Below are 23681 nucleotides of genomic sequence, written 5' to 3' on the forward strand. Positions count from 1 at the left end.
AATATTTTGAGGAATTATTAACCCTTTGACTGTCGCAACCCCCAATCCTGAGGTGTCTCCTGGTGTCGCAAAATTAAAAAAAAAAAAAAAATAATTTTTTCTTATGAAATGATAAGAGAATCTTTTCCTGATTGTAATGACACCAAAAAAACGAAATTTGATGGAAAACTGACGGAATTATGCTCTCGCGAAGTTAGCGACCTCGGCGCTGTTTACAAATCGGCGATTTCGCCCACTTTGAGCCCTATTTTCGGCTAATTCCATTGTTCCAGTCACCCAAACTCATAGATATTTCTTTAGAACTCCATTTTTTCTATCGATTGAGTACAAGAAACTGCCCATTTACCGATTTCAACCACCTAATAATGTGGTCAGAAATTTGCAATTTGGCCAATTTCACAAAAACTAAAAAATATGACAATTTCAAAATAAGGTCCAGAATGAACAATGCAGACATTCCTGGCTCTAAAATAACATTTTCTTTGCTCATCAGTCATGTCTCCAGGCCCCTCTGATATTACTCTTGCTTTCTATTTTGAATTTTTTTTCAAACAAAAAATAGAAGACTTACTATTATGCAGACTACTGCAATACTGTAATAATTGTATAAATAACATCAACCCATTCATGACTGCATATTAGAATGGCTAGTTGGACATTTATTGGACAATGGCACCATTTGTTTACTTTTGAACATTGGCAAAAATCAAACATTTCCCCTACTTTGAGCTCCATTTCTAGGTTCTTTTTATAGTAAAATCAATCAAAATCACCTCTATTTCTATAATATGTTTTCTATTCTATCAAATGAGACCAAGAAAATGAGAATACATCCATAAATACTATACGAAAATAGACCACGAAGTCGGCATTTTAATTAAAAAAAAAAAAATGGTCGGAGTTTTTTTTTTCTCATTATGCACTGCGTGCTCCAGGATTTTTTTTATATGGTGCACACTGACCACACAGACCCATTCTCTCACATGTGGGCCTACCAGCTTTCTCCTGCTTGATTTGAAGCCACTAGAATTTATGAGTATATATACGTCAAACACGGTACCTCATAAGACGTATATATACGGCCGCGACAGTCAAAGGGTTAAATGTCGATGACAGAGAAGCTGTGATTTCGTTTACAGGGAAAGGAGGAATAACATCTTGTAGGAGTGAAGAAGAGTCAGTTGTGAGTGTGGGGGAAGTTCATGAGACAGTGGGTAGAATGAAAGGGAGTAAGGCAGCTGGGATTGATGGGATAAAGATTTGCTTTTTTTAACAAGTCGGCCATCTCCCACCGAGGCAGGGTGACCCAAAAAGAAAGAAAATCCCGAAAAAGAAAATATCTTCATCACTATTCAACACTTTCACCTCACTCACGCACAATCACTGTTTTTGCAGAGGTGCTCAGAATACAACAGTTTAGAAGCATATATGCATAAAGATATACAGCATAACCCTCCTTTAAAAATGCAGGCATTGTACTTCCCATTTCCAGTACTCAAGTCTGGCTATATAAAAATAACCGGTTTCCTTGAATCCCATCACTATATACAGTATTACCCCGCTCACACTCCGAAGCTCGTCAGGTCCCAAATACCATTCGTCTCCATTCACTCCTATCTAACATGCTCACGCACGCTTGCTGTAAGTCCAAGCCCCTCACCCACAAAACCTCCTTTACCCCCTCCCTCCAACCTTTTCGAGGACGGCCCTTACCCGGTCTTCCTTCCCCTACATATTTATATGCTCTCCATGTCATTCTACTTTGATCCATTCTCTCAAAATGACTAAACCACCTCAACAACCCCTCTTCAGCCCTCTGACTATGTACTTCTATTAACTCCACACCATCTCCTAATTTCCACACTCCGAATTCTCTGCATAATATTTACACAACACACTGCCATTAGACAGGACATCTCCACTGCCTCCAACCGCTTCCTCGCTGCAGCTTTTACAACCCAAGCTTCACACCCAAATAAGAGTGTTGGCACCACTATACTTTCATACATTCCCTTCTTTGCCTCCATAGATAATAGTTTTGTCTCCACATACACCTCAATGCACCACTCACCACTTTTACTTCATCAATTCTATGGTTAACCTCATCCTTCATAAATCCATCTGCTGACACGTCAACTCGCAAATATCTTAAAACTTTCACTTCTTCCATACTCCTCCTCTCTAAGATAATATCCAATCACCTTACTCTTTTCTATGTTCACTTTCAACTTTCTACCTTTACACACACTCCCAAACTCGTCCACTAACCTTTGCAACTTTTCTTTAGAATCTCCCATAAGCACATCATCAGAATAAAGTAACTGTGTCAATTCCCATTTTGCATTTGATTCTCCATAATTTAATCTCACCCCTCTCCTGAACACCCTAGCATTTACTTCATTTACAAGCCCCTCTATAAATATATTAAACAACCATGGAGACATTACACATCCCTGTCTAAGACCTACTTTTACCGAGAAGTAGTCTCCCTCTCTTCTACACACCCTAACCTGAGCCTCACTATCCTCATAAAAACTCTTTACAGCATTTAGTAACTTACCACCTATTCCATATACTTGCAACATCTGCCACATTGCTCCCCTATCCACTCTATCATATGCCTTTTCTAAATCCATAAATGCAATGAAAACTTCCCTACCTTTATCTAAATACTGTTCACATATATGCTTCAATGTAAACACTTGATCTACACATCCCCTACCCACTCTAAAACCTTGCTCATCCGCAATCCTACATTCTGTCTTGCCTCTAATTCTTTCAATAATAACCCTACTATACACTTTTCCTGGTATACTCAGTAAACTTATTCCTCTATAATCTTTGCAATCTTTTTTGTCCCCCTTCCCTTTATATAAAGGAATTATACATACTCTCTGCCAATCCCTAGGTACCTTCCCCTCTTTCATACATTTATTAAACAAAAATGCCAACCACTCCAACACTATACCCCCTCCTGCTTTTAACATTTCTATCATGATCCTGTCAGTTCTAGCTACTTTACCCCCCTTTCATTCTACGTAATGCCTCACGCACCTCCCCCGCACTCACATCCTGCTCTTCTTCACTCTTAAAGGGTAGTATACCTCCCTGGCCAGTGCATGAAATTACTATCTCCCTCTCTTTGTCAACATTTAATAGTTCCTCAAAATATTCCTGCCAGCTACCCAATACCTCCATCTCCCCATCTACTAACTCCCCTACTCTGTTTTTAACTGACAAATCCATTCGTTCCCTAGGCTTTCCTAACTTGTTTAATCTCACTCCAAAATTTTTTCTTATTTTCATCAATATTTCTTGACAGTTCCTCTCCCACCCTATCATCTGCTCTCCTTTTAAACTCTCTCACCACTCTCTTCACCTTTCTTTTACTCTGCATATACTCTGCTCTTCTTATAACACTTCTGCTTTGTAAAAACCTCTCATAAGCTACCTTTTTCTCTTTTATCACACCCTTTACTTCATCATTCCATCCATCACTCCTCTTTCCTCCTGCACCCAACCTCCTATAGCCACAAACTTCTGCCCCATATTCTAATACTGCATTTTTAAAACTATTCCAACTCTCTTCAACCCCCCCACTACTCATACTTGCACTAGCCCACGTTTCTGCCAATAGTTGCTTATATCTCACGTGAACTTCTTCCTCCCTTAGTTTATACACTTTCACCTCTCTCTTACTTATTGTTGCCATTTTCCTTTTGTCCCATCTACCTCTTACTCTAACTGTAGCTACAACTAAATAATGATCCGATATATCAGTTGCCCCTCTATAAATATGTACATCCGGAAGCCTACCCATCAACCTTTTATCCACCAATATATAATCTAACAAACTACTTCATAAGAGATGTATTACTTATTACCAAACCTCTTTCTACACATAGCTCAATTTACCCCTGGCACCCCAAATCTATCTACTACTCCCTCCACAACATTTTACCCACTTTAGCATTGAAATCCCCAACCACAAGTACTCTCACACTTGGTTCAAAACTCCCCACACACTCACTCAACATTTCCCAAAACCTCTCTCTCTCCTCTACACTTCTCTCTTCTCCAGGAGCATATACGCTTACTATAACCCACTTTTCACATCCAACCTTTATTTTACTCCACATAATCCTTGAATTAATACATTTATACTCCCTCTTTTCCTGCCATAGCTTATCCTTCAACATTATTGCTACTCCTTCTTTAGCTCTAACACTATTTGAAACCCATGACCTAATCCCATTTACTTCTCTCCACTGAAGCTCTCCCACCCCCTTCAGCTTTGTTTCACTTAAAGCCAGGACATCCAGCTTCTTCTCATTCATAACATCCAAAATCATCTCTTTCTTATGGTTCGCACAACATCCACGCACATTCAGACATCCCACTTTGACAATTTTCTTCTTATTTTTAGTAATCTTTACAGGAAAAGGGGTTACTAGCCCATTGTTCCCGGCATTTTAGCTGACTTTCACAACACGCATGGCTTACAGAGGAACGATTCTTATTCCACTTCCCCATGGATATAAAAGGAAAAAGTAATAAGAACAAGAACTATTAAGATAAAATCCAAGAAAACTCATAGGCGCCACTGTGACCACAAATGCAAGTTTTTACAAATGAATCTCTAGCTATGGTGTAGAAATATACCTAGTTGGATGAATCTTACTGTGGCTAGCTGGTCCAGTGGCTAACGCGACGGTCTTGAGTTTTGAGACTCTCTGATCGCGGGTTCTATCCCCGCCTGTGGTATGGTTTGTTTGCAATCGTGTCATTATGATTTCATGAGTCATGTTGACGGTTTTGAGGGGACTTGAGCTAGAGTTCGTCACGGCCACGCTAGCTGGAGATTTGTCTGTAAAAACTTGCATTTGTGGTCACAGTGGTGCCTATGCTAACCTTTCTATGGTGTAGAAATATACCTAGTTGGAAGAATCTTATTGTGGTTATCTGGGCCAGTGGCTAACGTGACAGTCTGGAGTTCTGAGACTCTCTGATCGCGGGTTCTATCCCCGCCCATGGTATGGTTTATTTGCAATCGTGTCATTACGATTTCTTGAGTTATGTTGACGGCTTTGAGAGGACTTGAGCTAGAGTTCGTCACGGCCATGTTAGCTGGAGATTCGTCTGTAAAAACTTGCATTTGTGGTCACAGTAGTGCCTATGCTAACCTTCCTATGGTGTAGAAATATACCTAGTTGGACAAATCTTATTGTGGCTAGCTGGTCCAGTGGCTAACACGATGGTCTGGAGTTTTGAGTCTCTGATCGCGAGTTCTATCCCCGCATGTGGTATGGTTTGTTTGCAATCGTGTCATTACAATTTCGCGAGTCATGGTAGAGTTATTATTGAAAGAATTAAGAGTAAGACGGAGAGCTGGACAGCAGATGAACAAGGCGGCTTTAGGAAAGGTAGGGGGTATGTAGACCAAGTGCTTACAGTGAAACATAGGTGAATAATATTTAGATAAGGCTAAAGAGGTTTTTGTGGCATTTATGGATTTGGAAAAGGCATATGACAGGGTGGTTAGGGAACAATGTGGCAGATGTTGCAGGTGTATGGTATAGGAGGTAGGTTACTGGAAGCAGTGAAGAGTTTTTACGAGGATAGTGAGGCTCAGGTTAGAGTATGTAGGAGAGAGAGATTATTTCCCAGTAAAAGTAGGCCTTAGAGAAGAATGTGTGATGTCACCATGGTTGTTCAATATATTTATAGATGGGGATGTAAGAGAAGTGAACGCGAGGGTCTTGGCAAGAGGTGTGGAGTTAAAAGATAAAGAATCAAATACAAAGTGGGAGTTATCACAGTTGCTCTTTGCTGATGACACTGTGCTTTTGGGAGATTCTGAAGAGAAGTTGCAGAGGCTGGTGGATGAATTTGGTAGGGTATGTAAAAGAAGAAAATTAAAGGTGAATATAGGAAAGAGCAAGGTGATGAGGATAACAAAAAGATTAGGTGATGAAAGATTGGATATCAATTGGAGGGAGAGAGTATGGAGGAGGTGAATGTATTCAGATATTTAGGAGTGGACATGTCAGCAGATGGGTCTATGAAGGATGAGGTGAATCATAGAATTGATGAGGGGAAAAGGGTGAGTGGTGCACTTAGGAGTCTGTGGAGACAAAGAACTTTGTCTGTAGAAGCAAAAAGGGGAATGCATGAAAATAAAGTTATACCAACTTTCTTATATGGGTGTGAAGCATGGGCGATGAATGTTGCAATGAGGAGAAGGCTGGAGGCAGTGGAGATGTCATGTCTGAGGACAATGTGTGGTGTGAATATAATGCAGAGAATTTGTAGTTTGGAAATTAGGAGGTACGGGATTACCAAAACTATCATCCGGTGGAGGGAAGGCGGGGTAGGGGGTCAGCCTAGTTAAGGTTGGAGGGAGGGGGTAAAGGAGGTTTTGTGTGCGAGGGGTTTGGACTTCCAGCAAGCATGCATGGGCGTATTTGATAGGAGTGAATGGAGACAAATGGTTTTTAATACTTGATGTGCTGTTGGAGTGTGAGCAAAGTAACACTTATGAAGGGATTCAGGAAAACCGGCAAGCCGGACTTGAGTCCTGGAGATGGGAAGTACAGTGTCTGCACTCTGCAGGAGGGGTGTTAATGTTGCAGTTTTATAACTGTAGTGTAAAGCACCCCTCTGGCAAGACTGATGGAGCGAATGATGATGATGAAAGTTTTTCTTTTTCAGGCCACCCTTCCTTGGTGGGAATCGGCAGATGTGTTGATAAAAAAAAGTAAAAAATGGGCAACTGATGTACAAAGACTTGCCCGTTTGCCTTGCCCTGCCTGTTGTTGCTGCTGCTGCTACTGTGCTGTCAACACACTGCTGCAGAGCTCCTGCACCAATGACCCACAATTGTTCACAATTCCATGATTTCACTAGCCTCACCTCTATGGGAATCTCACCTGCTTCTACCTCTCCTCTTAGCAGGATATGTTTGTGTTTCGTGTCTTACGTATGACTTTATAAATTTCTAGAAAGAACAAAACATTGTTCTAATACAAAATTCTACTGCAATGTGTTGTTTATTCATTACAGCCAGCAGCCCACCATTTGTATCTACAAGCCAGAGTTAAAAATTAGAAGTTGCGAAGAAAAGCTTAAGGCACTGGACGTGTCATCTTATACTGACAAGAAGAGATAATGATCACATTACAGATTATAAAAGGATTAAAAAGGGTGTGAGGCATGGGTTTTGAATGATGTACCAAAAAGGAGGCTAAAAGTAGCAGAGATGTCATGTTTGAGAGCAATGTGTGGTGTGAATATCATGCAGAGAATTTTGAGAGTAGAAATTAAAAGGTGATGTAATTCAGAAGGCTGGGGAGGGGATGTTGAGGTCATTCAGGCACATAGAGAAACTGGAGAAGGTTAAGTTGATGAAGAGGGTGTATAAATCTGGGGTGACAGGAGAAAGGGTCATCCCAGGAAAAGTTAGAGGGAGGGGGTAAAAGAGGCTATGAGTTTTAGGCGTTTGAACATCCAGCAGGCTTGTATGAGTATGTTCGAGAGGAATATATATGGAAACAAGTGGTTGTTAAGGGGCATGCGTTTGTAGCATGAGCAAGGTAACTTTTAGGAAGGGATTCAGGAAAACTGGTTAGCCAGACCTGAGTCCTGGAGGCAAGAAGAGTAATGTCTGCACAATGAAGGTGGGGTGGAAATGTTGCAGTTGGAAGGTAATCTGACTCTGATGTCAGCACACTCCTGCAAAGGCAGTGACTGAGTGAAAATGGTGAATGCATTTTCTTCTATGGGTCATTTTGCCTAGGTGGGAGACAGCCAGTAAGTTAAAAAAAAAAAATGAAAAAAACTGACAGGGAACATTTCCTAAGATCCTCAACTGGCAGAACAAAAGGCAATCACTATAAACTAAGAAGAGGTAACAAACCAATACTAACAATTTTTTGTAAAACAATGGAATAGTTTACAAGAGAAGGTAGCAAGTGATACCACTAAAAACAGTAAGACAGATTAAATAACAAAGACAGGACACATTGAGCTTAGCTTTGATTCTGTAACTACAAATATGTAAGTACACAGTAGTGTAGTTAAGTGGTAGGGGGATGAGGACACAACCAGAAATGAATGGGAGGCACCTGCTGGGTCATTTTTATATGTGAAAAATCCCTAGGCCCAACTGGGAGGTGGGCCACTCTGTCATTGAACAGCAAGTGATTTGAATATAATTTTTTTCTGATGCATTTATGGCTATATTTTTGTGATTACATTATGAAAAATGCACTGGCTGCATTTTTTATGATTACTTTATGAAAAATCCACTGTGCAAATATGCTTCTTGAGGGAGTCTACTAAAATTTAAAAAAAATTGAAATTTCCAGTATAACATACTGGAAATTTTTCCTTTGGCTGTAAGACAAAAAGGTAAATAGTAATGATAAAAGCTAATACTCACCAGCAAGAATAATGAAAACCATTCTAGGAAGACCCATGACACGGTCGTCTCTTTTGAGCTTGAAGATAACTGTATCTCCTCCCATAATCTGTACAAGTTTAGTCTGCTCAAGATAGCCATCAAGTTTCACTGTAAGTGTATGAGCACCAGGCACAAGAGGACGCCACCATGTTCCATGATCCAATGATAAAACAGTATGTGGAGAACCTTCAACTTTTATCATGGCACCAAGTAATGGTGCATTATTCTGATCGGTAACATATCCTGAAAAATAATTTTTTTTAACATGATTGTATCTAAAAGCTCAAGGAAAAAATGTACAAAATTTCAAAATTCACAATTTCTAAACTCATCTAAGGTGCAGGTATGTACTCTGGTATGAACAGCTTTACTTTATTCTTCTGAAGAAGGAAAGAAGAAAGACTTAAAATTTACAAAGACTGAGAGCGAAAAGATCATTTAATGCTCAATACAACATATGATTCCACACTTGTATACACATGGTTATTTTACATCCAATATAAAATAACCAATATGTCCCACATTAGTTAAAAGAAAACCATCAAGTACACTTTTTTTTTTTTAACAAGTCGGCCGTCTCCCACCGAGGCAGGGTGACCCAAAAAGAAAGAAAATCCCCAAAAAGAATATACTTTCATCATTCAACACTTTCACCTTACTCACACATAATCACTGTTTTTGCAGAGGTGCCCAGAATACAATAGTTTAGAAGTATATACGTATCAAAATACACAATATATCCCTCCAAACTGCCAATATCCCAAACCCCTCCTTCAAAGTGCAGGCATTGTACTTCCCATTTACAGGACTCAAGTCCGTCTATATAAAATAACCAGTTTCCCTGAATCCCTTCACTAAATATTACCCTGCTCACACTCCAACAGCTCGTCATGTCCCAAATACCATTCGTCTCCATTCACTCCTATCTAACACACTCACGCAGGCTTGCTGGAAGTCCAAGCCCCTCGCCCACAAAACCTCCTTTACCCCCTCTCTCCAACCTTTTCAAGGATGATCCCTACATTGCCTTCCTTCCCCTACAGATTTATACGCTCTCAATGTCATTCTACTTTGATCCATTCTCTCTAATGACCAAACCACCTCAACAACCCCTCTTCAGCCCTCTGACTAATACTTTTATTAACTCCACACCTTCTCCTAATTTCCACACTCCGAATTTTCTGCATAATATTTACACCATACATTGCCATTAGACAGGACATCTCCACTGCCTCCAACCGCCTCCGCACTGCAGCATTTACAACCTAAGCTTCACACCCATATAAGTGTGTTGGTACTACTATACTTTCATACATTCCTTTCTTTGCCTCCACAGATGACATGTTTTGCCTCCACATATACCTCAACACACCACTCACCTTTTTTCCTTCATCAATTCTACGATTAACCTCATCCTTCATAAATCCATCCACTGACACATCAACTCCCAAATAGCTGAAAATGTTCACTTCTTCTATACTCCTCCTCCCAAATTTGATATCCAATTTTTCTTTATCTAAATCACCTTACTCTTTTCTATGTTCACTTTCAACTTTCTACCTTTACACACACTCCCAAATTCATCCACTAACCTTTGCAATTTTTCTTTAGAATCTCCCATAAGCAAAAAGTAACTGTGTCACTTCCCATTTTGCATTTGATTCCCCATAATTTAATCCCACTCCTCTCCCAAACACCCTGGCATTTACTTATTTTGCAACCCCATCTATAAATATATTAAACAACCATGGTGACATTACACATCCCTGTCTAAGACCTACTTTTACTGGGAAATAGTCTCCCTCTCTTCTACACACCCTAACCTGAGCCTCACTATCCTAATAAAAACTCTTTACAGCATTTAGTAACTTACCACCTATTCCATATACTCGCAACATCAGCCACATTGCTCCCCTATCCACTCTATCATACGCCTTTTCTAAATCCATAAATGCAATAAAAACTTCCCTGCCTTTATCTAAATACTGTTCACATATATGCTTCAATGTAAACACTTGATCTACACATCCCCTACCCACTCTAAAACCTCCTTGCTCATCCGCAACTCTACGTTCTGTCTTACCTCTAATTCTTTCAATAATAACCCTACCGTACACTTTTCCTGGTATACTCAGTAAACTTATTCCTCTATAATTTTTACAATCTCTTTTGTCCCCCTTCCCTTTATATAAAGGGACTATACATGCTCTCTGCCAATCCCTAGGTACCTTCCCCTCTTTCGTACATTTATTAAACAAAAATACCAACCACTCCAAAACTATATAACACTCTGCTTTTAACATTTTTGTTATGATCTCGTCAGTTCCAGCTGCTTTACCCCCTTTCATTCTACGTAATGCCTCGCGCACCTCCCCCACACTAACATTCTGCTCTTCTTCACTCCTACAAGATGGTATACCTTCCTGGCCAGTGCATGAAATTACCGCCTCCCTTTCTTCGTCGACATTTAAAAGTTCCTCAAAATATTCTCGCCATCTACCCAATACCTCCATCTCCCCATCTACTAACTCACCTACTCTGTTTTTAACTGACAAATCCATTCATCCCCTAGGCTTTCTTAACTTGTTTAACTCACTCCAAAATTTCTTTTTATTTTCATTAAAATTTCTTGACAGTGCCTCTCCCACTTTATCATCTGCTCTCCTTTTGCACTCTCTCACCACTCTCTTCACCTTTCTTTTACTCTACATATACTCTACTCTTCTTATAACACTTATGCTTTGTAATTACGTCTCATAAGCTACCTTTTTCTCTTTTATCACACCCTTTACTTCATCATTCCACCAATTACTCCTCTTTCCTCCTGCACCCACCCTCCTATAACCACAAACTTCTGCCCCACATTCTAATACTGCATTTTTAAAACTATTCCAACCCTCTTCAACCCCCCCCATACTACTCTTACTTGCACCAGCCCACCTTTCTGCCAACAGTTGCTTATATCTTACCCGAACTTACTCCTCCCTTAGTTTATACACTTTCACCTCCCTCTTACTTCTTGTTGCCATTTTCCTCTTGTCCCATCTACCTCGTACTCTAACTGTAGCTACAACTAGATATTGATCTCATATATCGGTTGCTCCTCTATAAACGTGTACATCCTGGAGCCTACCCATCAACCTTTTATCCATCAATACATAATCTAACAAACTACTTTCATTACATGCTATATCATACCTTGTATATTTATCCTCTTTTTCATAAAATATATATTACTTATTACCAAACCTCTTTCTACACATAGCTCAATTAAAGGCTCCCCATTTTCATTTACCCCTGGCACCCCAAATTTACCTACTACTCCGTCCATAACATTTTTACCCACTTTAGCACTGAAATCCCCAACCACAAGTACTCTCATACTTGGTTCAAAACTCCCCACATATTCTCTCAACATTTCCCAAAATCTCTCTCTCTCCTCTACACTTCTCTCTTCTCCAGGTGCATATACGCTTACTGTAACCCACTTTTCACATCCAAGTATACTGTTTATTGGAAATCCTTACAGATACAGTGCTCTGGTAATTTTTTTTTTTTCAATAAGCCGGAAAAATTGGATATCACATTGGCAGGGTGGCCAATGTGATATCCAATTTTTCTCAACCTAGCTTGTTTGATACCCTCATCATGTTACTCTTATCTATGTTCACTTTCAACTTTCTACCTTTACACACCCTCCCAAACTCGTCCACTGACCTTTGCAACTTCTCTTTAGAATCTCCGAAAAGCACAGTAGTATCTTCATCAAGAAGTACAGTGGTACCTCGGTATACATCCGCTTTGGAAAAAGTCCAACTTGGTATACGTCCGTTTTGGAAAAAGTCCAACTTGGTATACATCCTGTTTGGATGCGTAAATTTTTGCTTGGTATATGACCTTTGTTTGGAATATGATTCACGTGCTAGAACTTGTATGGGTCCAAACGAGTCACAACACTGCACGCTACTCTTGTTTACCTCTCTCTCGAGACAAAGCCACGACTGCCGATTAGCATCAGTACGCCCGTTGCTACCATTCAGTGAACAACCTGTGCTGTAACTCTGCGAGTTTTCAAGTGATTTTGTGTTTTTTCACATAAATTTTTAGTAAATTCATTAACCATGAGTTTTAAGAAAGTTAATGAGAAGAGCCAAGCAATGAAGAAAATGGTTAGGATCACCATGGAGGTGAAAAAAGAGATTGCTGAAAAGTATAAGATGGATGCACTCTATTCAAGCTCGGAAGAGGAGACAGAGGAAGCCCCTACTTCATTAATCAAAGAAATCTTTGGCAAAGAAGTACTACCCCAACAAAACCCAAACAAGCCATAATAGCATTGTCTGGAATGACCAGACAATGTCACATTTCTGAAACATCCTGAGGAGAAGGCAGAAGCAAAGTTCTTTGGACAGATTTTTAGTAAAAGTCAAACCTGGTGAACTTGAACCAGGTCTAAATAAGGAAAAGAGACAGAAAAGAGATGGGGACTCTCCTTCCAAACAATAACATTTCCTCCTCCTCCCTACTCAGCACTATCATAGTAGTCACTTGACTCTTTTCAGCAAAGTGAGGTTAAATTTGCATTTATTTCATCTAATTCTTTCATATTATGTATGTATTTTAGTATTAAGCATTGTTTAAATTATTTTATACAACCCCATGAATTTATAATATGCCAATAACGATAGGATTTTTTTCCATGGAAACCGATTAATCGTTTTCCCTATATTTCTTATGGGAAAATTCATTTGGTATACGTCCTGTTTGGTGTAAGTCCAAGGTCCTGGAATGGATTAAGGATGTATACCGAGGTACCACTGTAACTGTGAAAACTTCCATTTTGTATTTGATTCCCCATAATTTAATGCCACCCCTCTCCCCAACACACTAGCATTTACTTCTTTTACAACTCCATCTATATATATGTGAAACCACCATGGTGACATTACACACCCCTGTCTAAGGCCTACTTTTACTGAAAAGTAATCTCTCTATCTCCTACACACCCTACACACTGGTGATTATTAATCTCACTAAAACAAAATGACCAAAGCCCTGGACAATGAAAATGTGCTCCACAGTCAGCAGCAAGTTGCAAGTCACACAAAGACTGGCAGGAAGAGCTGCAAGCTAGAGTCTATAGCGAGGTGTATTTGACAATGTTCTAATCTAAGAATTAACTCATAATGATTGTGGTGCTTCTTGAGGAAGGAGTAAGCCCAAACAAACCTGTATAATTTGATGCTTGTCTGTAGGACTCTCTAAATGAACAATTTCCCCAAGACAAACCAATGAATGTGGTCCAAGAGGTGTTACCTTGAGACATAAGCTTGATATAGCAACCTTCAGCTTTATATCAACCCATTCATTATCTGGGTACCAACGAAATTCTATGTCCCTGTGCTGGGCAAGGATATGATATTCACTCCTGAAGCTTCTGAACCACAGGGTGAACTAGAGACTACCCAATCTATGTTTATGTACAGTGGAATCTTGGTTTTCGTCTGCCCTGGTTTTTGTTGAATTTGGTTTTCGACGACTTTTCTTCATCTTTCAACACACCGGCCGTATCCCACCAAGGCAGGGTGGCCCAAAAAGAAAAACGAAAGTTTCTCTTTTAAATTTAGTAATTTATATGGGAGAAGGGGTTACTAGCCCCTTGCTCCCGGCATTTTAGTCGTCTCTTACAACACGCATGGCTTACGGAGGAAAAAATTCTGTTCCACTTCCCCATGGAGATAAGAGGAAATAAACAAAAACAAGAACTAGAAAGAAAATAGAAGAATACCTAGAGGGGTGTGTATATACAGTGGACCCCCGGTTAACGATTTTAATCCGTGCAAGAGGGCTCATCGTTATGCGAAATAATCGTTATGCGAATGAATTTTCCCCATAAGAAATAATGGAAATAAAATTAATCCGTGCAAGACGCCCAAAAGTATGAAAAAAAATTTTTTTTACCACATGAAATGTTAATTTTAATACACACAAACTGAAAAAGGCATGCACAATTAAATGACACTTACTTTTATTGAAGATCTGGTGATGATTGATGGGATGGGAGGAGGGGAGAGAGTGTGTTAGTGTTTAGAAGGGGAATCCCCTTCCATTAGGACTTGAGGTAGTAAGTCCTTTTCTGGGGTTACTTCCCTTCTTCTTTTAATGCCACTAGGGCCAGCTTCAGAGTCACTGGACTTCTTTCGCACAAGATATCTGTCCATAGTGGCCTGTACCTCTCGTTCCTTTATGACTTGCCTAAAGTGTTTCACAACATTGTCAGTGTAATAATCACCAGCACGGCTTGCAATAGCTGTGTGAGGGTGATTTTCATCCATGAAGGTTTGCACTTCAAGCCACTTAGCACAGATTTCCTTTATCTTTGTAGTAGGCAACTTCTTCAATTTCTCTCTCCCCTCCTCTGAACCAGTTTCCTCAGGTCTGGCCTCTTGCTCTTGAAGTTGATCTATCAGCTCATCAGTGGTTAGTTCTTCATTGTCCTCCTCCACCAACTCTTCCACATCCTCCCCACTAACCTCCAACCCCAAGGACTTTCCCAATGCCACAATGGATTCCTCAACTGGCACAGGATTCTCAGGGTTAGCCTCAAACCCTTCAAAATCCCTTTTGTCTACACATTCTGGCCACAGTTTCTTCCAAGCAGAGTTCAAGGTCCTCTTTGTCACTTCCTCCCAAGCCTTACCTATAAGGTTTACACAATTGAGGATATTAAAGTGATCTCTCCAAAACTCTCTTAGAGTCAGTTGAGTTTCTGAGGTCATTACAAAGCACCTTTCAAACAGAGCTTTTGTGTACAGTTTCTTGAAGTTGGAAATAACCTGCTGGTCCATGGGCTGCAGGAGAGGAGTGGTATTAGGAGGCAAAAACTTCACCTTAATGAAGCTCATGTCCCCATAAAGTCGCTCTGCCACGTCTGTAGGATGACCAGGGGCATTGTCTAACACCAGGAGGCACTTAAGTTCTAATTTCTTTTCAGTTAGGTAATTTTTCACATTGGGGGCAAATGCATGGTGTAACCAGTTATAGAAAAATTCCCTAGTGACCCATGCCTTACTGTTTGCCCTCCACAGCACACACAAATTATCCTTGAGGACATTCTTTTGCCTGAACGCTCTGGGAGTTTCAGAGTGATACACTAATAAAGGCTTCACTTTGCAATCACCAGTAGCATTGGCACACATCAACAAAGTAAGCCTGTCTTTCATAGGCTTATGTCCTGGGAGTGCCTTTTCCTCCTGAGTAATGTAGGTCCTGCTTGGCATTTTCTTCCAGAACAGGCCTGTTTCATCACAATTAAACACTTGTTCAGGTTTCAGTCCTTCAGTTTCTATGTACTCCTTGAATTCCTGCACATATTTTTCAGCCGCTTTGTGGTCCGAACTGGCAGCCTCACCATGCCTTATCACACTATGGATGCCACTACGCTTCTTAAATCTCTCAAACCAACCTTTGCTGGCCTTAAATTCACTCACATCATCACTAGTTGCAGGCATTTTTTTAATTAAATCCTCATGCAACTTCCTAGCCTTTTCACATATGATCGCTTGAGAGACGCTATCTCCTGCTATCTGTTTTTCATTTATCCACACCAATAAGAGTCTCTCAACATCTTCCATCAATTGCGATCTTTGTTTCGAAAACACAGTTGAACCTTTGGCAAGAACAGCTTCCTTGATTGTCTTTCTGGTGCCCACAATAGTAGCGATGGTTGATTGGGGTTTCTTGTACAGCTTGACTAGGTCGGCTATACGCACTCCACTTTCATACTTATCAATTATCTCTTTCTTCATCTCTATAGTAATTCTTACCCTTTGAGGTGTAGGGTTGGCACTAGAAGCTTTCTTGGGGCCCATGGTCACTTATTTTCCAGAAACAGCACCGAAAATACTGTAATAATACGAAATATTCCGAGTGTATGCTTGGATGTTACCGCGGAGGCTGGCTGGTAAACAATGGGACGGAGCGGCACATGTGAGGCTGGCTGAGGGCACATTGGACGCGTCTCGGACGAAAATCGGTATGCGGGTTTTTAATCGGTATGCGCGGCAAAAATTTTGCGATAAAAGTAATCGTTATGCGGAAAAATCGCTATGTGATGCCATCGTTATGCGGGGGTCCACTGTATATGCTTGTACATGTATGTGTAGTGTGACCTAAGTGCAAGTAGAAGTAACAAGGCATACATGAAATCTTGCATGTTTATGAGACAGACAAGACACCAGCAATCCTCTTCTTCTTTCTTTCAACACATCGGCCGTATCCCACCGAGGCGGGGTGGCCCAAAAGGAAAAACGAAGTTTCTCCTTTTACATTTAGTAATATATACAGGAGAAGAGGTTACTAGCCCCTTGCTCCCGGCATTTTAGTTGCCTCCTACAACACGCATGGCTTACGGAGGAAGAATTCTGTTCCACTTCCCCATGGAGGTAAGAGAAAATAAACAAGAACAAGAACTAGTAAGAAAATATTAGAAAACCCAGAGGGGTGTGTATATATATGCTTGTACATGTATGTGTAGTGTGACCTAAGTGTAAGTAGAAGTAGCAAGACATACCTGAAATCTTGCATGTTTATGAGACAGAAAAATGGACACCAGCAATCCTACCATCATGTAAAACAATTACAGGCTTTTGTTGTACACTCACTTGGCAGGACGGTAGTACCTCCCTGGGCGGTTGCTGTTTATCAACCTACTACCTAGGTTAGACGACTTTTATCATCAAAATTTTGTCCAAGTTTTCGTTCATCACCTCAGTTTTCATTGAGTTGACAGTGGTCCACCATACTGAACATGTCCACCTGCCTGCGCCCAAACAAGGCATTCCGCGCGTTCTGAGTCAGTCTGGCTTTGTTTCTCGTCGAGTGAGCATTACCCTGCGCTTTCATCCGAAACATTTCGTAATAATCCATTGTTTTTTGTGCTTGTTTATTGAGTGTGACTGCTAAATAAGCCACCATGGGGCCAAAGAAAGTTCCAAGTGCCAGCCCTTTGATAAAGAAGACTAGAAACACGATAGAATTCAAGAAAGAACTCGTAGCAAAGTACAAAAGTGGAAAGAGTTGCAAAGTTTTGTGGAGAAATATCACTACCACCCTCTACAAAGGTAGAGGGTGGTAGTGATTGTGGTAGAGGGTGGCAGTGATAGCAGTAGAGGGTGGTAGTGATGGTGGTAGAGGGTGGTGGCGGTTGTGATGGTGGTAGAGAGTGGTAGTGATGGTGGTAGAGGGTGGTGGTGGTGGTGGTGGTTGTGATGGTGGTAAAGATTATCTCTCCTCCCTCTCCCCTCCTCGCCGTCTTCCATACACCAACAAGAGTCTTCAATAAAGGTAAAAGTGATGCTAAATGTTCATTTATCTATTTCATTAGTCCTTTATACTTATTTCTCATTGTTTTCTGTATGTAAAACTATAGTTATTCTCTATAAAACGTAATTTTTGTTAATACTTTTGGGTGTCTGGAATGGATTAATTGGATTTACATTATTTCTTATGGGAAATATTGCTTCAGTTTTTGTTGAATTTGGTTTTCGTCAGACTTTCTGGAATGAATTAATGATGAAAACAGAGGTTTCACTGTATACAGCAAATATTTATAAATACGTTAATATCCCTGGTGGTTTCCTGGTAATTATGAATCCCTGAAGGGGTAACTTTAAAAAGTTGCCCAGCTTTTATTTCTTTTTTTTCTTCATCCAACTTTTCAATATTATCTCACTCATAACTCAAGAATGCCTCAACCAACTGGCTTCAAATTTTCAACACTTCTGTGTGGTAACAAAGACCAAATTCTTGGAACAATTGGCATGCTCTTGTGTCCTATGACCAAAGTTGTTGAACTTATTTCCAGCATCCTGGAATGGCTTGGATAACTTCCAAAACTCTCAGTGATGTACAGTGGAACCCTGAGTTTCAGCCATAATCCGTTCCAGGAGCTAGGCCTAAACTCAAAATGGCCGAAAGGCAAGGCAATATTTCCCATGGCAAGACAGTGATGGAGTGAATGATGGTGAAAGTTTTTCTTTTTTGGGCCACCCTGCCTTGGTGGGAATCGGCCGGTGTGATAATAAAAAAAAAAAAAAAAAAAAAAATTAATCTGTTCCAGACCCACAAAAATATTCACAAAAAATACATTTTTTAAAGAATAACTATAGTTTTACATACACACAATGCAGATAAATACATACACTAGTATACAATAGATAAATTAAAATTTAAATAAACATTTAAAATAACATTTACTTACCTTTATTGAAGAGACTTGCTGGCATCTGGAAGATGCCAGCTCAGAACAAAAGAGTTAGCCTGTCTTTCATAGGCTTGTGTCCTGGCAGGGCATTTTCCTCCTGAGTAATGTAGGTCCTCTTTGGCATTTTCTTCCAAAACAGGCCTGTTTCGTCACAATTGAACACTTGTTGGGGTTTAAATTTTTCAGTCTCTACGTACCCCTTAAATTCATGCATAAATTTTTCAGCTGCCTGGCTGGCTGGTTGCCTGGTTGACTGGCTGCCTGGCTGACTGGTTGCCTGGCTGGCTGGTTGCCTGGGTGGCTGGCTGCCTGGCTGGTTGCTTGGTTGGCTGGCTGGCTGGCTGGTTGCTTGGTTGGCTGACTGGCTGCCTGGTTACCTGGGTGGCTGGCTGCCTGGTTACCTGGCTGGCTGGATACCTGGCTGGCTGGTTGCTTGGCTGGCTGGCTGTCTGGCAGGCTGGCTGGATGGCTGGCTGTCTGGCAGGCTGGCTGGATGGCTGCCTGGCTGGCTGGATGGCTGGCTGCCTGGCTGGCTGGCTGGCTGGCTGGCTGGCTGCCTGGCTGGCTGCCTGGCTGGCTGCCTGGCTGGCTGCCTGGCTGGCTGCCTGGCTGGCTGCCTGGCTGGATGGCTGCATGGCTGGCCGGCTGGCAGGATGAGCGCACAGGGTAATGTTCACTTGAGGATAAACAACGCCAGACTGGCTCACGATGCCTGCACGGGGAGGTGGACAGGTCTGGTACGCTGGCCGAAACTTGGGACAAAATTTGGCCAAAAAAAAGCGGTCGAAACTCGAGGCGGCCAAAACTCAGGGTTCCACTGTACTTAAAATGTTCAGAAAAGGTGTCAAAAAATATGAAGGCGGAGAGTGTAATTCAAGTGTGTAGGTGCAGACTTGACCATTTTACATGAAAAATATTGAAATATTTTTATTCCTACCATGTTGAATAATTTTCAGTTTACCTCTTCAGTGCAGCTTCTATATTTAATGCCTGATGTATCTGATGGCCAGGACAGTACCTACAGTAAGGTCCCACCTTATGGCGTTCCACTAATACGGACATTTCAAATTATGACCAAAACTTGTTATACGGCTCCCCCACCTGACTCTCTAATATGGTCACCGTGCGCCGCCCAGTTTATTTACATCCATAAACTCCATATCTCTCCATTATGTCTGAAAACTTTCCAAAATTTCAAGTGTTTTGAAGTTATTGCATATTTTATATGTACTCTGATAGCTATACCTGTGTACCTGTACCAAATAAACTTATACACTGTGCTGGCATGCAGGTACACTTTAAAATCACCAAGAGTGTCCCTCTAGTCTTGACACCATATTAATAATAATAATGCTAATACATAATAATAATAATCACTCTTGGGCACATTAAATGCTTTATTTTACGTTAATATAAACATTTTCATTCATGCATCTATGATCTTTTCTTCAAAATTATATAAGAAACACGTTACATAAGACGTGGTGCCAGGCGGAAGGAAAGAATTCAGTTCTCTCTGGTCTAGCACCAGAGAAAATGTATATCAATGCATTCGGGTTTGTTTACAATTGTTGGCACGATTTCTCATCACTTCTCTGTCGTCTATGATGCATCTAAGGGTAGTTATTAGAAATGATTAAATTCAAGTCACCAAGGTATGTCGATGGTAATAATAATATTGCTCTGGGGCACTTTAAATATTGCAAATTATTTTTAGGTGTGGTATCCAGGTGGCTATGTAGCTACATCTACCGGCTACCTACACCTGACTTCCTACAAATAAATACTACTCTTGTCTCACCCTACATTAAGACTATACATATTTTAAGGCAAGTAATGAGTGTACTATATGTGTATTTTATCGCTCTGGGCCGCTTTAAATATCGTACCTACCTACACTTACCAAGCTACCTAGAAATAAATACTACTCACCTCTCGCCCTACATCAAGACTACAATAAATCTATCATACACTTTACCCAGTATACTTGACAGGTTTATTTTCCCCTAGAAGCCTTACGCTCTCTTTTGTGCCCTTCTTCCTTATACAAAGGAGCTATGCATGCTCTCTGCCAATCTCTAGGTGCCTCTTTCCTTTCATGCATATACTGAGTAAATGCACCGGCCACCTCAAAACTATATCCCCACCTGATTTTAGCAACTGTCTTAATCCCACTTATCCCAGCTGGTTTATCCCCCTTTCATTCTACCCACTGCCTCAAGCACTTCCCCCACACTCACATCGGGCTCTTCCTTACTCCTGCAACATGTTATATATCCCTACCCAATGCATGAAATCACTGCCCTCCTTTCTCCATCAACATTTAACAACTCTTTAAAATACTCCTTCGATCTTCCCTATACCTCCACCTTCCCATCTAATAACTCCCCTTTTTTTGTTTTTAACTGTTAAATCCATTTGTTCCCTACGCTTTCTCAACTTATTTGATCTCACTCTCAAACTTTTTTCTTTTTTTTTTTTTTAACATACTGGCTGTCTCCCACCAAGGTAGGTTGATGTGAAAAAGAAACACTTTCACCATCATTCACACTATCACCGTCTTGCCAGAGGTGCGCAGATATGACAGTTTTGAATCAAAACTTCATAATTTACAGCAAAATTTGTTGATTAATCTTCAACAACTGTCTCAATGGCTCTTTTTGCAATCCTTCATCACTCTTTCTAACCTCTTTATTATTCTCTGCATACTCTGCCCTCTGTTTATTGCTCTATATTGTAAAAACTTCTCATGTGCTAGGCTCTTCTCCCTTACCACCATCTTTACATCATCACTTTACCAATCACTCTTCCCTCCCACACCCACCCTCCTATACCCACCAAGTCATTCCATGTTAAGTTCTCCTTAAGTCCATAAATTAAATTTCATTTGAACAAACAGTGTAATAGTCCACTGGAAAGCTTAAATTCTCAAGTTTTTAAATGTGTTTACAAAAAAAAATTATCTTTTGAATTTTTTTTTTTATTTTTTATGTCCATATTTGCAAATTTCACGAGAAGTGTAGACTAAATAAATTAAAACACTCAATATTTATTGATCATGGTTTCATGCATATATAGGTACAGTGGACCCCCGCATAACGATTACCTCCGAATGCGACCAATTATGTAAGTGTATTTATGTAAGTGCGTTTGTACGTGTATGTTTGGGGGTCTGAAATAGACTAATCTACTTCACAATATTCCTTATGGGAATAAATTCGGTCAGTACTGGCACCTGAACATACTTATGGAGTGAAAAAATATCGTTAACCGGGGGTCCACTGTACTGATATTGCATTTAAAACCAATCTCAACTATGCCTGATTTAACCTCCTTTAGCTTTCTTTTACTTACAGCCAGGACATCCTGCTACTTCTCATTCAAATTCACAATCTTCTTTTTCTTCTCATCTGTACTACATCCACACACATTTAAATAATCCAACCTCAAAATTTTCTACTTTTCAATTTAGTAATTTATACAGGAGAAGGAATTACTAGCCCCTTGCTCCCAGGATTTTAGCTGCCTTTTATGACATGCATGGTTTATAGAGGAAGCATTCTTCTCTACTTAAGATAAGATAAGATAAGATTTCGTTCGGATTTTTAACCCTCGAGGGTTAGCCACCCAGGATAACCCAAGAAAGTCAGTGCGTCATCGAGGACTGTCTAACTTATTTCCATTGGGGTCCTTAATCTTGTCCCCCAGGATGCGACCCACACCAGTCGACTAACACCCAGGTACCTATTTGCTGCTAGGTGAACAGGACAACAGGTGTAAGGAAACGTGTCGAAATGTTTCCACCTGCCGGGAATCGAACCCGGGCCTTCCGTGTGTGAAGCGGGAGTTTTAGCCACCAGGCCACCGGGCCACACATGAGTGGAAATTCTGGGCATGTTTCCTTACACCTGCTGTCTCTGTTCACCTAGCAGTAAGTAGGTGCTTGGGTGTTAATCAACTGGTGTGGGTCACATCCTAGGGGACAAGATTGAAGGACCCCCAATGGAAATAAGACAAACAGTCCTCAATGATGCACTGACTTTATTGGATTATCCTGGGTTGTAACCCTCTGGGTTAAAAATCCAAACAAATTACCTGGAGTTTACCTGGAGAGAGTTTCAGGGATCAACGCCCCTGTGGCTTAGTCTGAGGCCAAGCCTCGTGGTGGATCAGGGTATGATCAACCAAGCTGTTACTGCTGGCCGCACAAAACTAATGTATGAACCACAGCCTGGTTGGTCAGGTACTGACTTTAGATACCTGTCCAGTGCCTTCTTGAAGACAGCCAGGGGTCTTATTGGTAATCCCACTTATGTATGCTGGGAAGTAGTTGAACAGTCATGGACCCCGGACACTTATTGTTTTGTCTCTCAGTGTACTCGTGGTACCCCTGCTTTTCATTGGGGGAATGTTGCATCTCCTGCTAGTCTTTTGCTTTCATAGGGAGTGATTTTTGTGTGCAAGTTGGGTAATAATCCCTCTAGGATTTTCCAAGTGTATATTGTCATTTATCTCCCTCGCCTGTGCTCCGAGGAATACAGATCAAGGGCCTTCAACCGTTTCCAGTAATTTAGGTGCCTTATCATACTTATGTGTGCACTGAAGTATGAAGAAATTAGAAGGAAACTCAGATGTGTGTGTACACACATACATGTACATGCAAAACTGCATGTGTAGTATGAACTAGGTATCAGGAGTAGTTGCATGATGTACCATATATGTTTATGAGACAGAAGGAAAAGACCCCAGCACTCTTACCATTGTAAAACAATTACAGGTTTCCATATCACACTCATTCGTCATGATGGCAGTACCTCCCTGGGTGGCTGCTATCTACCACTCTACTACCTAACATTATTTATAGTGACAATTATATGATTAACATTATTATCCAGATCCTCCATCATACCATTCCTCTCATTATTACTGATATAATTATTTTTTTCAACACACTAG

The 23681-nt window shown here is 40.6% G+C and overlaps 1 protein-coding gene across 6 annotated transcripts in view; it reads right to left on the reverse strand.

Annotated features, from left to right (window-relative positions):
* Window positions 1-23681, reverse strand: part of LOC128694145 (carboxypeptidase D) — a 346813-nt gene that overhangs the window by 32322 nt on the left and 290810 nt on the right. For all 6 annotated transcript variants that reach the window (XM_070080625.1, XM_070080611.1, XM_070080597.1 and 3 more), the window contains one exon: window positions 8441-8704. In XM_070080625.1, the coding sequence (XP_069936726.1) occupies window positions 8441-8704 (264 nt within the window). The remainder of the gene's footprint in view (window positions 1-8440; window positions 8705-23681) is intronic.

This window comes from Cherax quadricarinatus, chromosome 6, assembly GCF_038502225.1.
Source record: "Cherax quadricarinatus isolate ZL_2023a chromosome 6, ASM3850222v1, whole genome shotgun sequence".
Classification (NCBI taxonomy): Eukaryota; Metazoa; Arthropoda; class Malacostraca; order Decapoda; family Parastacidae; genus Cherax; species Cherax quadricarinatus.